The following is a 15,877-nucleotide window of genomic DNA, read 5'->3' as shown; positions in this document are numbered from 1 at the left end:
GTAAATAAAAAAGAAACATGAAAAGGAAAAATTAAATAAAACAAAGAAATAAAGGTGAAACCCTAAAAAAGTAATAAAACCAGTTCAAAATCCAGTTCAGCCTGAAGGTTCCCAAACCCGGAAGGAAAAAAGTGTAAGAAAACAAACTCTAGATAATGGGTCGGCCTACTGTATTGTTAGCTTGCATATCCGTATGCAAAGCATTGATATTACGACATAATAGGTGTCCTATATGATTTTTCCCTAAAAAAGATGCGTCTTTCTCTCGAAATCACTAGCCTTATCCGGCTTGGGCTATATGGGGTGCATGAGGGATGCAAATTCATGATGCCATATTGCAAAGCCCACAATCAGTGCATTGTTAAATCAATTCATATTCTGGGTACTCAAAGTCTCGATTCAACTCCTAGAATCCTACAATTTCACGACCCAATGGAGGCTTGGTGATTCAAATCCCACAATGAAACCGGATCAGGTAGAATTCATGTTGAGTTTCGATCCAGATCGTAGAATCATGTACTCCCTCCGTTCCTAAATATAAGACCTTTTAGAGATTATACTATAAACTACATACAGATGTACATAGACATATTTTAAAGTACATATTCACTCATTTTACTCCAAATGTAGTCTCCTAGTGAAATCCCTAAAATGTCTTATATTTTGGAACGGAGGGAGTATAAATCTGTAGAGTAGTGACTATGCTACGGACTATGTCTAATTCTTCTAAATTATAATCACGGCCATCTTTTAGTTTTTTTGACAAGCTACTGTAGGAAAACATCCCACAACTTTTCTTTTATTCCATAAACAGATTAGATGTACATGAGAGGGGGTTGGGATGTACAAGTGAGGAGGGGGTGAGAAGGGTACAAACCTCAAGGAGGTAAGAAAGATATCCACTTAAGTAGATCATCCCTAAAACTAGCCTTAATCATGTGAACTAAAAGGGATATATCATGAATGAAACCAGATTTCCATTTACTAAAGTGTGATCTCTCATGGTTGAAGGGCCATCTTTTAGTTGTAGCAGAGTAGTATGAAAACCTCCAAACCCTTTTTCACATGCCTCACGTCCCTTCATTTGTCAAACAAATCCAGACGCTCATCCACCGACACCTTTGACCTCGCACTCAAAAACCCTAGATCAAAAGTGAGGATCATGCTTCTAACAAATGGGAGTGGCATGAGAAGGACGATGCATCAAGATTCCTTACATCGACAACTGTACGCCGCCAACTACGATGTGTAGGAGTGATCCACAACTATGGTCATGAGGCCGACGCTGTTGCCGGAGCAGGGAATGAGGGTGAAGTAGCAACCCCTGCCCGACATTCTCAACCATCGGCTCTAGTGACGATGCCGCCAACAGAAGCATGTGAGGGACCGGCGTTACCTCGGATGATGGTTGTTGCGTGTGTGTGGCTGTCGACGGAGGGGACGATGGTTGTGTAGAAATAACCTCTCTAACAGCAATGGTCGATGACATGAGCGATGTTGAGGTTTTGTTATGTCTGATTGAATATTGGACTTGAGATCACTTGATGTATGTCTTGCATGTGGATATCCGTGGAGACAATGGAGTGTTCTATTAATTCAATTGATATATGTTTTGGTGCTCAACTTGCGGATTTCCGTGGTGACAATGGGGTAATCTATGCCTATGGCTTGATACACGTTCTTTTCCTACTTTCTTCAATAGAAATCTTGGGGTACTCTTTGAAATTCTTTTGTGTGGATTGAATATGATGAATCTCAAATTGTTTGATGCATATCTTATAATTAACTCACGGATACTTGCGGTGACACTAGATTAACTATGTGACATTAGAGTTGATTGATGCGTATCATACGGTGTTATTCTAGTACGAACTTTAGGGTTGTTTATGACACTTATAAGAATAGCTCAACAGATTGATCGGCAAGGATAACTTTGAGGTGGTTCTACTACCTACAACAATCTCATCTTATATTCTCCGCTAGATATAGACTTTGGAATGATTCTTTATCGCCCGTTGAGGTATGATCATATGATTCTATTATGCTAACATTGTTGAAAGATTGCACTAGTGAATTTATGAACCTTAGGTCTTATTTTCCAAGCATTACTATACTGTTTTGCTTGTTGTTTATTATTTGTTACCTTGCTATTTTTATTTATTCAGATTGTAAAAACATATTCCTATTATTCATAATATACTTGTATCACCATCTCTTTGCCGAACTAGTGCACCTATATAACTTTCCATTGTATTGGATGTGTTGGGAACACAAGAGAATTTTTGTATTTGATTGCCGGGTTGTTTGAGAGAGACCATCTTCATCCTACACCTCTCAAAAACTCATAAATCTTAGGTCATCCACTTTAAAGAAATTATCTACTGTCCTAAAAAACTCTACGCTTGAAGACCCAACAGAGTCTACAAGAATAAAATTGTGTAGTAGACATCTTATGCTTTTCATGAAATCATAAGTGTGCCTTTTTCATTTTCATGAAACACAATTATGCTTCTCGTGGAAATAACCATAAATTTATTCTTTCCCTTTCGAGAAGCACATATGTGCTTCTCTCGCGGAAGCAACGCTATGCTTTTCTATTTTCAAAAGCAAAATTGTGCTTTTCGGAGAAGCATGTGTTGTGATTTTCCCTTTTCGGGGATGCATAACCATGCTTCTCGCAAAAGCATTTGTTTTACGACAAACTTTCCTGTCAAAATCTAGGAAAAACCAGTAAAAACGAAAAGCCAAAAAGAATATAAACTGAAAACACATGTGAAAAATTCTTGTGGGTGCGCCCATAGCATGACATGTAGCGGTATAGGAAAGTGACCGATGTGGCTGCCCTCGAAGGGTACCTGTCCGCTATTTGTTCATTCTTTCTCTCGCGTTATGGATGTTGAATGAAAGACACCCTATATATGGCGTGTTCCAGTCTGGGGAGAAGATGTCCCATCTTTCAAAAATGTGTTTGTGAATTTTTTAACTAACACAATAAAAAAATATTCACACAATTTTGCAAAACATTGAGATGTTTATTGTTTTTTTATAAAATGCAAAAGAATGTTTGCGCCATTTAAAGGAAATTTTAAAAATCGTTAAATTTCGAAAAAATGTTCCGGAGTTTTAAAAATGTTTTGTGGCATTCAAAAAAAGATTTGTTACATTTAAAAAAATTGTTCACGTGTTTCTATGATATGTTCCTGACACTTTTGAAAAAAAATTATACAATGCAAAAAATATTCATGGCCCCTTCATGCTCTACCTAGCTCCGCCATAGCCCACATGACGCACTGTAGTCTCTCAGGCCTTCAACGTTTTGGCCGTCGGATTTGCATTAGATTAGTTTCTGACCGTGAGATCTTCCTCAATATTTTTTGACACGATCTGGGCTGGCTGTCCCAATAGGCCGCTGTTCTGGAAACTTTTTTTATGGCCTGTGGTTAAATGGGCCTGTACGGGTAACCCATTTAGGTAGAAAACTATCCCACGCTGCGCTTTTTCTCCGTAAGAAAAAACGCTTCGCTCAAAGGGTCGGTGGGGTGGGGGTGCTCGATATAGGGATGTCGACCACGCACGTGTTTCACGATGAGTCAGATCCAGCGTCCGCTAGTCTTCTCAGATCGAGCCGAGGCATGGGAGGTGATCAAGCCGAGGCCCTCAAGGCGATCCAGCGGCGCGCGGCCTTCTCGATGGATCCAGCCGAGGCGCGCGATGAATCATCCTAGGGTTTGGAGTTGTTGACGGAGGAGCAGGTGGCGCCGACGATTGTGCGCAAGCCGTGCACGAGCCAAGGAGACTCTACAAGGCCGACTCCGCTCTCCCCGACCATCGACTGCGCGCTCTCCGATCTCCACTCCCTCATCCACTCCCCTCTCCCCGCGTCCCGCCAATCAGTCACAAAATCACCATGGCGTCGATGTGAGTTTTGCCAATCTCTCAGTCATTTTTCCCTCTCCTTCCAATATGCATCACCTTTACACCCGATCAGCAGAAATTGCCTCTCATTCCCATCATGCGTGCAACCAGTTATGTCTCGAAGGTGGGAGATATGAGCTAATAGTCTGCCTCGGTGGTTATTTAATTAGGAATGAGGTGATCTGATAAGATGATGTTGTTTTTCAAGCATAGGTCTGGAAAGGGGGATACAAGATTATAGCCTGCCTTGGTGTCCACTTTGAGAGATCTTTTCAACACATAAATTGGTGTATCTCTTCTGGTGAGAATTTTTCTCCATTATGATGCAAGTTTATCTACTCCTTACCTGGGACAGCTGCATAATTTTGTGAATGATTGCTATAGATGATATTTTCTTGTAGGTTTTAAAGACTCGAGGTCATTGATCCTCATCAAGGCATCTAACATGGCACGGCCTGCTAATATCGTCGACACATATTTTCTACTTGATCATGTATGCTTCTGTATCTCAAGACCTTTTTACATGCCTATGCACATATTGCAATGGCCGTGTTCTTAAGTTGTTGTAAGTAGTTCTACATGCAGTTGATCTCACAACACATGGTCATGCCTCTGCTTAACTTATTGGAACTTCTAAATGCTAAGACCATATCCTCCCCATGTGTAATTTTCTTAAAATTACAAGGCCTTGTGTTGGTTGTATTTTACAATGTGCCTTCTGATTAATGTGTTGAAGTTGGATTGGGTACCATTTATGTGTACATGCTTCAATCTTCAGTGGCTATTTATTTTGTCCTGCCCATATCGATCTCACTTTTCAGCCTTGATTGTTGTACCTTTCTCTTTGATAAAGGTATTTTTACCAACAAAAAGAAAGTACCTAACTATTCATCGTGGGCATTTTCCTTACATAAATTAGAAGATCAAATGGTTATGTGGTGAAACAGATTTGTGTGATGATGTGCTTAATTACTCCATTCTACCTGTGTTAGCTACGGACCAAGAAAATAAAGATACTAAAACTTTCCTTGGGCAAGCAGATTCATGGAAGATTTGATTTAGAGCGCCAAATCTGCAGTTGATGTCATCAATGATTCAGTAGCTCCTGAATAGAAAGTCCTTTGTCTGTTATGTTCATCTCTCACGATGAAATTTTGGACCGGGTTTCTGTCAGGTCTGCCAGGCAAAGGGTCGAAAGCACGTAGATAATGTCTTCCAATATATACACATATCCCGAGGAAGCAATTTGACAAGATCATAAATTTTTATTAGAATATGTGTGCACAACTCCATAAATTTCTAACCAATAGCTAGAAGTGATTATAGTTAACATGTGTAGTTGACAAAACAACTACCCTTGATATCTTCCTTCTAAGAACTAATAAATATAAACATTATGTTGTACACAAAAATAACAATATTTTTACAGTTGAGCACGGGTAGATAAAGGAAATAATTATTCCAGATAAACCGTTGGTTTTTCGAAGTTACAATATTTATTACTATAGAAGTATAATACAACTTTCTTATCTAGCTGCGACAGGGAGATAAATCTCCTTATGGACTTGCACAATTCAGATTTTCATTGTAACTATACGTACTATATGTTGCGGTTGTGGTCTTCAATTTGAATATTTTTGCACTTTGTGTCAATATACACTTTCCCAGAATAAATATGAATTCTTTATTTTTATGTTTTTATCAGGTGAATCAGCAACACATCTATTTTTTATCATGTTACCTGGGATGTTTGGAACTTTGTTATCTTTGACTAATGTCGTACCTTTGTTTTCAAACACTGGCTGGGCTCAAGAATCCTACTTGGCTTATTCAAAAAAGCATATGTAAGCTATTTTTGATAAATACTCTCAGCATTAGGTTGCTAATATTGGAAAGGTGTACATACACTTTTTGCTTGTGTCAAAAACAATTAAGCACTCCCAGTTGGACATTTTAAAAATAAGTAGTTTCTGTTAAATATACTTCTTTGTCAAATGTTGTTATAACATTGAGGATATATTCTTATGATGTAACGTACATTGTTGGCACATGTACATCTTTTGGCAATTGTGATTATTTACTTTTTTTATTGACTTAATCCAAAGTTTTCACGACTTCTTTAACATAGTATACCACACAAGGATAAAAGTGTATTGTTCTACATTAGTTTCACCCTAAAGTTTCAAGTTTGGTTCCGTTAATGTTACTTTTTGTGCCAACCCCAACACAATTTCTAAAACATTAGCATAAAAATATCATTTTCCATATAATAAACAATGTGTTTATGTAATTGAACTTTCATGTTTCGTATCTCATATACTTATGAAAATCCCTATCATTCGATTGAAGAAATAGACTCGCGCGGCAATGCGCGTCATCCATAATCCATAACAGTACCTTGATATGTGGAGTTAGGTTAACAAACGTGTACAAACAAATGCTATTCTTTGCGTCTTGCCACAAAAGTTCCTATATCTTCCGTTACAACCTTGCTCTTGTGAAACCAAAAGGGAAAACATTCTTCACGGACATCAAACACGGAAATACATAGTAGAAATTTTCTCAGCATGATTGGCAAAACAGTCATTGATTTTCCTTTAGTTCACTGAAATTATTTACCGAAAACAAAAAATTCCGAGGAAAGCAACTCATTGAGGATGTGGTCACAACTTACTTTCAAGTAGTTGAAAATAGTACTGACCTTCCGCTAAGCTGTGGTGGACCTAATGTGCTGCTCGCAGCTGCATTCCTCGCACCCCAAGATTGGATGACTGGGCCCTTGGAATATTACCACGAGGAACTTGAATAGCAGATCCATTTGCTCCTTTCCTTGATGAGCTTCTCACCATAGCAGCGGAACCTCTATGTGGAAAATAAGGGAAATCAAAGAAGGTATGGCAAACCATAATGCTTTAGGAGAAGGGGGGAGGAACTTACCAGTGGGGAGAGCAACGACAAGAAGGTGTGCATCTCCAAGGCCAGCGGCCCACGCCAAAGGCTCGTCCTGCTCAGCAGCAACTGGAACGGCGTGGGTTCCTAATCGGCGGAGGCGTCATCATCGGCACAACGGGCGCAAGAGTTTGATCGGACCTGGCACAACGAGGGAGGGACGTTCGGCTTGACGGCGGGTCATCTAGTTTCGCTGCCTCATCGCCGTCGCCGCTGCCGCCACCTCGGTTTGATCTTCCTAGGGATTGCGAGAGATAAAGGGGGTAGCAATTAGCGAACTATCACTGCGGGGTAGAGGGTTCCAATCGCAGGCTCGCAGGTCTAACCCATAATCTGAATCAACCATCGTTGAGCGTTTTTTTCCATGGGAGCAGCTGCCCCTTAGGACACTAGGTGAGGTGATCAGACGGCTAAGAACGTTCGAATCACACAATCGGACGGCCGAGGAGATGGAGGCGTGAGAGGGCAGGGATTAGTCTCAGTTTTACTGTCCTAAATGACATTTTGGTTCCTACTAATCCGAGCAATAGAGTTATCCCTTTCATAGAGAAGTTTCCTAACCTCATTCACGAACACCATGTGCTTAGAATTGTCCATGGACTGTGCGCGGATAGAACCACAATAACTTGGCAATCCATTTCAACATCGTTTGGTAGTGTAGAACATTGCATCGCAAAGTTCAGCCCTTCAAAACATGGCGATAACTCCTCTTGCAAAAGACTCGCACAATGGAAAAGGTACCTACACGCCGAGAAGACAAGACCACCACTACTATCATGGAGGACCATCCCAACACGGGGAGTTAATTACACACAAATACCACAACTGAGGCATTACATTAAAGAAACCAAAACTGGACCAGTACAAAGGCGCGATGTCATAACCACCACGCCACATAGGCGCTTGCGTTTAGGGATGGCAATTTTATCCATGGATCTGGATACCCATGGATACCCGACCCAGTTGGGCAAGGGTATAGAGCACATTTCCGCCCATGGATCCGTGGATATGGATACCCATGAACAGCCCAGTTGGACATAGTTTTAATTTTTGCTCCATGGATATCTAGTGGACACCCATATGTCAAATGGACTCCTATTGTAGTGATATTAAACAAAGAAAATGTTCAACCCCAAGTCACTCGCAGTGAGAGAAGGTCAAAGTGTGATCCATGTTCCCTAATCCCCCACAACTCCACTAACATAATTATTGAACCTAATATTATTTAACGAATGAGGATGAGTTAATTTGATCTTTGGGAAGGCTTCATGTTTAATTTTCTATGCCCATGGAGGTCCATGGATATCTCGATATCCAATGAGTTTGGGCATGGGCACAATTTGTGCATATGGATACTTTGATGGATGGACAGAGGGTAGGAATATGGGCCATGGGTTGGATTTGGACCAGCTTCACCCGCTCCAAACCCGACCCATTGACATCCCTACTTGCGTTAGAGTACCGCCGGGGTAAGCTTTATACTAGCTTAGGCATGCTGGGCCGGACTGCGCGCTGAGTTACAATAAAAAATATATATGTAACTATTAAAATACACAATTATTAAAAAATACACATATTATATGTTGCGAGTCTGCGGAAATCGATACAAACATTGTGTATCTTCATTATATTACTTAAATAGGCAAACATAAAAAAAGTATATGCCGAACAAACATTTTTTCGTTTGAGTTAGTCATATATTGATTGTATTTTTTAAACACAGAGTTACTTAAAAAGTTGATGAAATGTATTAAAAATATTTGTGCAAACATAATAAGTTTTACAAATACATTAAAACTATTTAACTTTTATTAAAAAAAAGGTGTTTCTTGAACTTCAAAATGATTTTATAGAATAATATGTAAAAAATGTTCATCATATCTTAAGAATTACTTATTATCGTAGATACCATTGTGTAATCAACTAGTATAAAACAATTATTCATCATATCTACATATTTCTGACCATTTTTTAAAATAAACATTGTCAACACAAATCATGTACTAAGAAAATGTTCATTGTAAATTACAAAAAGTTCACTGTGCATTATTTAAAATGTTTTTCATATCTTAAAAAAATTACATAAGTTTCCAAAAATTGTCAATTTGCATTCAAAATATGTTCATCGTATATTACCAAAATTCATTATGTAAAGAAAATGTTTACCGTCTATAAAAAGAACGAGGACAATGAACCAGCTCCAACAAAATGTGAAACAGAAAAACAAAGTAGGCCTCGCTGACCCAATTACTGGCTCATCATATATAAGTTAAAAGAGCGGACGCATGTTCTCTATTGCTTTCCTAAAAAAAAGTTCTTTAACGCTAGCGCCTTCGTGTCTTGATCGCTACGACGACACGCCTCTGTAGGATTTTCTCTATTCTTTACAATTCAACGGAAACTTTCAAAAGAGTTCGATTTGGTGTTGAAAAATTATAAACGAAAAAATGGCATTTATATGATTAAATATATAGCAAGGTTTTGTTTTGTAATGCAAGCCTCATCAGTCAGATACACCGTCAATACATATTTATACGCGGTTTAGACCTTTTTGTAACGGCTTGTTCAGACTTAATACTGACATGTAAAAATATCGATCTTGGTATCAATCTGCATTTAAAGCCTCAATTATGATATTTCTATGCAATTAACCCCAGGAGCAGCCTCGCCCTTGTCATGAATATATAATCCGTCTACACTGAGTTTTACACGGCCATGGACAAGGGTAGACCACCTAGCAGGAGCTACATGAGCAGCCAACCCATCTGATAACATAAAAAATTGTACACGGTCGAGTGATGCACATATTTATTTTCAGATCTATCCTACGTTGTGCAGAAAAGAAGTCACGAAGTAGATGGACTTAGGAGCGACACCGGATTAAGTGAGAAAGATTTGCTTACTTTCCTCTCGTTTTCATTCCAGAAAACTTTCAACTAAGGACATATTATATAATTGTACAAAACGATCAGATGGCCGAGTTGGTCTAAGGCGCCAGATTAAGGCTCTGGTCCGAAAGGGCGTGGGTTCAAATCCCACTCTGGTCAATTTCCTTTTTCCGATTTTCTTTGACGTTGGTCTAGTACTGCCTCCGTTCTTAAATACAGTAAGTTAGCGTAAAGATTTCATTAGAGATTATATACGAAATGAAATAGATGAATTTACACTTTAAATTATACTAGCAAAAGGCTCCGTGCCTTGCAACGAAAGAAAAAAGTACCACACGTTTTTAATCTTTTTATAATCATTTTGATTTATTAAAATAATAAGTTAACTAACTAATGTAGTCAGTCCTATCCTTGAGAAATCAACCCGTCCATTGTTAATTTCACCATGATGAGAAATTGAGCGGGACAAGGAGACTACGTGAATTGATCAATGGACTGTTATCTTATTTCACTCATGGGGTAGAGAATGTGGGATCAGATGACAAACTGAAGGTGGTGTTTCATTCTCTGTCTCTACAACAATACAATCTTACATTCAATACATTCATTCGTCAGCAAACAAATTCCCACAAAACAAATTTTCTTGCCGGTGCTTGGCACACGGTTGGAGGTATGGGGAGGGGATCTCACAAGATGATGAGTTCCTGCCGGAGGAGGGGATACGATGAGTGGAGCAAGGGTCAGACGCCTCTATCTGGCCATAAGGAATCGCCGTTGCCGCGCCATAACCTCGGAGTTCCCCGTGTGAGCCATGGAGGCCCGCCTCCACTTGCACGTACTTCGCTCCGCCGCGCCTTATCCGCGCGCCGCCGCTGTTCTGCATCGAGCAGACGCATCATCCCCAGTCACTGTAGTTGTCGCGTTGATTTGATCCAGAAGCTGTGCTCGAGCGCCGAAACGGGGGCAGCAAGCGGGCAAAGGTACGACCGCGGAGGCGGGTGGGTTGAGATCGACAACAGTGATGGTTGAGGTCGGCCGCGGCGACGAGTGGTGTGGCAGCAGTCTGAGCATAGGCCAGGGTGGACCAGGGTCGACGCGATGCGCTCGAGCGCCGCAACGGGGGTAGTGAGCGGGGAGAGGTACGGCCGCGGAGGCGGGTGGATTGAGATCGGCAGCGGTGGCGGTTGAGGTCGGCCGCGACGGCGAGTGGTGTGGCGGCGGCCTGGGCGGCGGCCAGGGTGGCCCAGGGTCGACGGGAGGAGGCGATGCGTACGGGTATAATTTTTGCAGCGAATCGTTTTTCCTTTTGCGTTGCAGATAAATGATGGAGCGCGGGTTAAATAACAGAAATTACACGGGCTTTTAAAAAAAATGTCGCGATGGGTTTTCCGACGAAAGCAATAGCCGCTTTATTATTAGGTATAGATATAGATATCTATATACGTTCCTATGTAATCCGTAGTAAAATCTTTAAAAAAAATTATATTAGAAAATGAAGGAACTAGAAAATCTGTATTAACTTAATACTAAATATGCCATATTTATTTTGGGACAGAAGTACTATCCAAATTATGAAATTCCACTCTGATCTATTTGTTCCCTTTTTATTTTCTCAAATAGACACCCTACATAAATATAGTACTTCATCCATCGTAAAAATAAGTGGCGTTGGTCTATTACAAAATTTGTATTCATTTAATATTAAATTTACGACATTTATTTTGGAACGGAGGAGGAAGTAGTATCCAAATCATGAAATTCCACTCTCTATTTGTTCCCTTTTAATTTTCTCAAATAGAGACCCTACATAAATATAGTACTCTCTCCGTCCTAAAATTAAGTAACGTTGGTCTATTACAAAATTTGTATTAATTTAATATTAAATTTGCAACATTTATTTTGAGACGGAGGAGGAACTAGTATCCAAATCATGAAATTCCACTCTGATCTATTTGTTCCCTTTTTATTTTCTTGAATACAGACCCTACATAAATATAGTACTCCCTCCGACCGAAAAAATAAGTGACGTTAGTCTAGTATAAAATTTATATTAGTTTAGTTTTAAATCTGTGACATTTATTTTAGAATGGAAGAAGTAGTATCCGAGTCATGAAATTCCACTGTGATCTATTTGTTCCCTATTTATTTTCTCGAATAGAGAACTTACCGAGTACTGTCTTCATCCTAGTTCATAAGTCTCATTATATTTTGAATTAACTTTGACCAAAAATCCAATTAGCAAAATAAAGTTAACATCATCAAGACAATGGACTGCGGTTGAAAGCCACCATCTGGTTGTGTCACCATCATTTTATCATCGCCGGGACGACCGGATGAGCACACCAAAGTTGAAATCATTATTCGGGAAAAGGGTCTAGCCACGATAAATTGCCTAATAGCTTTAGAATTTGTATTGCTAGTTGTCGCTTAATGGAGTTAGCCTACAAATTTGAAGCCCACGATCATGTAGTATATGATTTTCTTTTCTAATTAGAAGTGACGAGAGTACGTAGTATTACCGAATAAATACCTAATTTAGCAGTTAGGGCAAACTCAACCCTTTCAGGCTTCGTTTTTGAGCCCATGGATTTGACTCCCCTTCGCGTTGTCTCGGTGGCCGACGGAATCCCGGTGGCTAGGATCTGGCTAGTAGGTTAAGATGTTTTGGCAACATTTCTTTTTTGAGTTGGTCTTTTCAAGCTCTGATCCTCTTCTTGTTCATCCGTATGGAGCTCTTATATAGATTCATGTCATCTTTTTGGGAAGGCGAGGTTATGTTTCTCATCACGATTGCATGATTATGAGATTTGATGTCATCAATTCAATGGCTTAACAACGACTGCGGCTGCAAGACGCTAGTACTTATGGCCACGTGTACAATGTCTTCATGACTGTCATTAACAAAGTTCGATAACGGCTTGTTCTAATGACATTAGTGGTCGTCCAATGGTTTAGAGATCTCGACGTAATTTATATTATGTTTGCTTTGTACTTTTGATTGATGAATTTTTATAATAAATTTAAATATGAAAAATATTAAATCAGGACAAACATGAAACCGTTAATGTAAAAATCATAACTAATTTGGAGAACATAAAAGAGTTGTGGTACTGCTTCAAAGTAAAATAATGGATACAAGGAGTGTCTGATCTTTAGCAAGGTGAAAATTCTCGTATTTCATATGTACATGTTTCCGTGGATATAAATTTCATATAGTCCTATGGAATACTACTGTAGTGTAACCTAGAAAATATCTATGTGCTAAAAAAACCCTAAGAAAGGACCGAGAGCCTAGATGTCCGATCCGGAGAACACTAAATCGACCAGTTTTGTAATCGTCGTTGTCCTGCTTCGCTTGGCCGGAGTACGGATGAGCGCCTCCACGGTGTAGGGGCTGTTCTTGCTCTGTCAAACAAAACCAAAAACATCGATGCGAAAATATCAGCACAAAACCAACGAATTCATGCATGCAAATTAGGAGTAGTCCCAGAAATCAACCCATCGAGATTGCGGATTGGATAGTTGTTGTTGGTACCTTGGAGCAAGTGCGATTCTGGTCGTTGCAGACGGGGTAGTCCGAGGGGCAGCAGGTAGCGCCGTCCTTGCAGCAGACGGCGCCCTTGGCAGGGCAGCACCCCCAGACGAAGCACGTCTTCCTGACGCCGTGGGTGCAGCAGCAGGTGCTCCCCGCCGGACACTTGCTGTGGCGGTCGCAGGCCACCGGTTTCGGCTTCGGCGGGTTTGGCTTGGGCGACGGGTTAGGCCCGTTCTTGACGGGGTAGGACGCCATCATGGCGATGCCGCACTTGCCGGTGCGCGCGGTGACGTTGCGCTCCATCCGGATGTAGCCGCCCTCGCCCCAGCCTGCCCCCCATGAGTTGCGCACGCTCCAGTAGTCCCTGCCATTGTCGGTGCCGTACCCCACCGCCACCACGCCGTGGTCCAGCTCCGTGCCGCACCTGCCGATGAACACCCCGGACTCGTACAGCTGGAACTCGGGGCCGCCGGCCTCGATGCCCACGCTCACGGGCTGGTGCGCCACTGCTTTCTTCAGCGACAGCTCGTCGTTCTCCGGCACCGACTCGAAGCCGTCGATGGACACCACAGTGCGGCTCCTCTTGGCGAGGTCGCACCTGCCGTCCTTGGCGGTGTAGGGGTAGTCCGCCTCCGTGTCGATGCCGCCGTTCCGGGCGATGAAGTCGAACGCGTCCTCCATCATCCCGCCGTTGCACCCGCTGTTCTGCCCGTTCCTTGCGCACTCCACCAGCTCCTGCTCCGACAGCGTCACCAGGTCGCCCGTGACGATCTTGTTGATGCCTTCCACCGCGCCGACCGCCGAGAACGCCCAGCAGCTGCCGCACTGGCCCTGGTTCTTCACGGGGGCCACGGCGCCCTTCGCCCTCCAGTCCACGGACTCCGGCAGCGTCTCGGCGCCGTCGTGGAGGTACCTCTCGCCGACGGTGTGGCGGCCTTGGCCGCTCGGGATGGCGCCGAGGTAGGCGGCGCGGAACTCGTCGTTGGTGAGGTCGGCGAAGCGGTTCATCCCGAGGCGGAACCCGTGGGCGTCCGCGTCGGCGTTGTGGGCGTCGACGAGCCTGAGGTTGTCCCAGAACGCCCGGAACCGGCGGTCGTACTCGCCGAGGGCATTGTACGAGCGGCCGTGCCGCGCCAGCCAGTGATCATACATCGCGCGCACCTCGGCTTCCGTCCGCTCCAGCCCACGGACGGCGTGCGCCGAGTTGTACGAGACGATGGACATGTCGGGTGCGCCGGCGGCTGCTGACGAGGCGACGGCGAAGAGTAGGAATGCCAAGACCATGGCCACAGCGGCCGCGGCCTTGCTGCCGCCCGCCATGGTCGCGAACGTGTCGCGCTTGTAGCTTGTCTTGGTAGGTCGTCGAAAGTCGATAATGGAGAGCTATCAATTCACGGCGAGAGTGCGTACGAGTTGTTCTGGCTTGGTTCCTGCTGCGTGTCTCGGCGATACATATAGGATCAGGGCTGGTAGATAGTAGAGTTGCTATCTGATTCTAGTCTGCGCACATAGCAGGTTTGCAAGGCCCAATTAGCACAGGAAGGTCGTTTGGTTACTCCACGGATTTTCTTTGGACTCCAATGTGTTCGATCTGAGAACAACTCATGAAACGAATCATCTTTCCATGAAACAAGCCAACGTTTCGTTCGATAGACCCTCTTCATGTCAAACACTTTTAGCACCTAACCAATATGTGATCGGATGGTTAGAAAACATTGATATCTCCAGCACGAAAAGGCATAACGGTTGAGCATCACAAAACACAGAGAGATTTTTTAAAATTTATGGTCTGAAACTTAGGTTATGATCTTCTCGAGGATGTAAATCGGTGACACCGAGTTTTTTTTTTTCAAAGTCAACAAGAAGGCTTACTCGCTTAACAGAAACTTGATAGTCTGTTTCGGTGGGACCGAAAAGAGCTGCTCGGTCTCACCGAGTTGCTTCTGAGGAACTCTAAAATAGAAATTGGTGGAACCGATTCTACAAACTCGGCCTCACCGAGTTGCATGCTGCGGCAGATCAGATCCAAAATTTCATCTTTTTCTATGCTACGAGATACTCTAGTGAAACGGAAGGGTTTGCACATGGTGGCTTGTAGATAAAATTTCCAAAGGCGATGGGTTGGACAGGGGAACGCAGAAGGAGATCGGATCCGTACCCTAGCTTGGTGGCGGTCCGGCTACGGTGGCGGGGATTCCGTCAATGGCGGCGATTCCCAACGACAGAGGCGCTCGGGGAGGCAAAGGCGACAACCAGGGTCCTTGGGATAGCTTAGGTTTTGAGGCGAAAGGTTTTTGACGATCTGAATTCAGAGACCCGTCCGCTTGAATATATATCCATTCGCTTTCGGTGTCATCGAGATTACGAAATCGGTGTCACCGAGTTTCTCTACTATCAGCTTATAGGAAACCCGGCGCAATCGAGTTTGTGATTTTGGTGGTACGGATATTGAAAACTAGATCAGCTTTGGAAATTTGGTGGAACCGAGTTTGTGGAGTTGGGCTCATCGAGATTTTCGAAGAGGTTTTGGAAGGCAGCCTTTGACGATATGGAACTCTGAGTGCACCTTCACACAGAGGGATCGACAAGT

The 15,877-nt window shown here is 42.6% G+C and overlaps 1 protein-coding gene and 1 non-coding gene across 2 annotated transcripts; one reads left to right on the top strand and one right to left on the bottom strand.

Annotated features, from left to right (window-relative positions):
• The first annotated feature begins 9,830 nt into the window (after nucleotides 1-9,830).
• Nucleotides 9,831-9,911, top strand: TRNAL-AAG. Its single transcript has one exon. It is a non-coding gene; the product is annotated as a tRNA-Leu (tRNA).
• A 2,902-nt stretch (nucleotides 9,912-12,813) lies between these two features.
• Nucleotides 12,814-14,828, bottom strand: LOC123411798 (cysteine protease 1-like). The gene is made up of 2 exons (XM_045104758.1): nucleotides 13,288-14,828; nucleotides 12,814-13,157 (listed from the first exon to the last, which is right to left on the bottom strand). Exons 1-2 carry the CDS (start codon nucleotides 14,605-14,607, stop codon nucleotides 13,044-13,046), a joined length of 1,434 nt encoding a protein of 477 aa, XP_044960693.1. The 5' UTR covers nucleotides 14,608-14,828; the 3' UTR covers nucleotides 12,814-13,043.
• Nucleotides 14,829-15,877: the final 1,049 nt, after the last annotated feature.

Source organism: Hordeum vulgare, chromosome 7H (genome assembly GCF_904849725.1).
Source record: "Hordeum vulgare subsp. vulgare chromosome 7H, MorexV3_pseudomolecules_assembly, whole genome shotgun sequence".
In the NCBI taxonomy this organism is placed as follows: Eukaryota; Viridiplantae; Streptophyta; class Magnoliopsida; order Poales; family Poaceae; genus Hordeum; species Hordeum vulgare.
Note: the sequence above shows the minus strand (reverse complement) of the source record. Positions and strands in the feature narration are given on the sequence as shown.

Coding starts and splice junctions, on each gene's coding strand:
- LOC123411798 (XM_045104758.1), bottom strand. CDS start 14,607: ATGGCGGGCGGCAGCAAGGCCGCGGCCGCTGTGGCCATGGTCTTGGCA. Junction 13,158..13,287: donor AGAATCGCACTTGCTCCAAG/GTACCAACAACA, acceptor TTTGTTTGACAG/AGCAAGAACAGCCCCTACAC.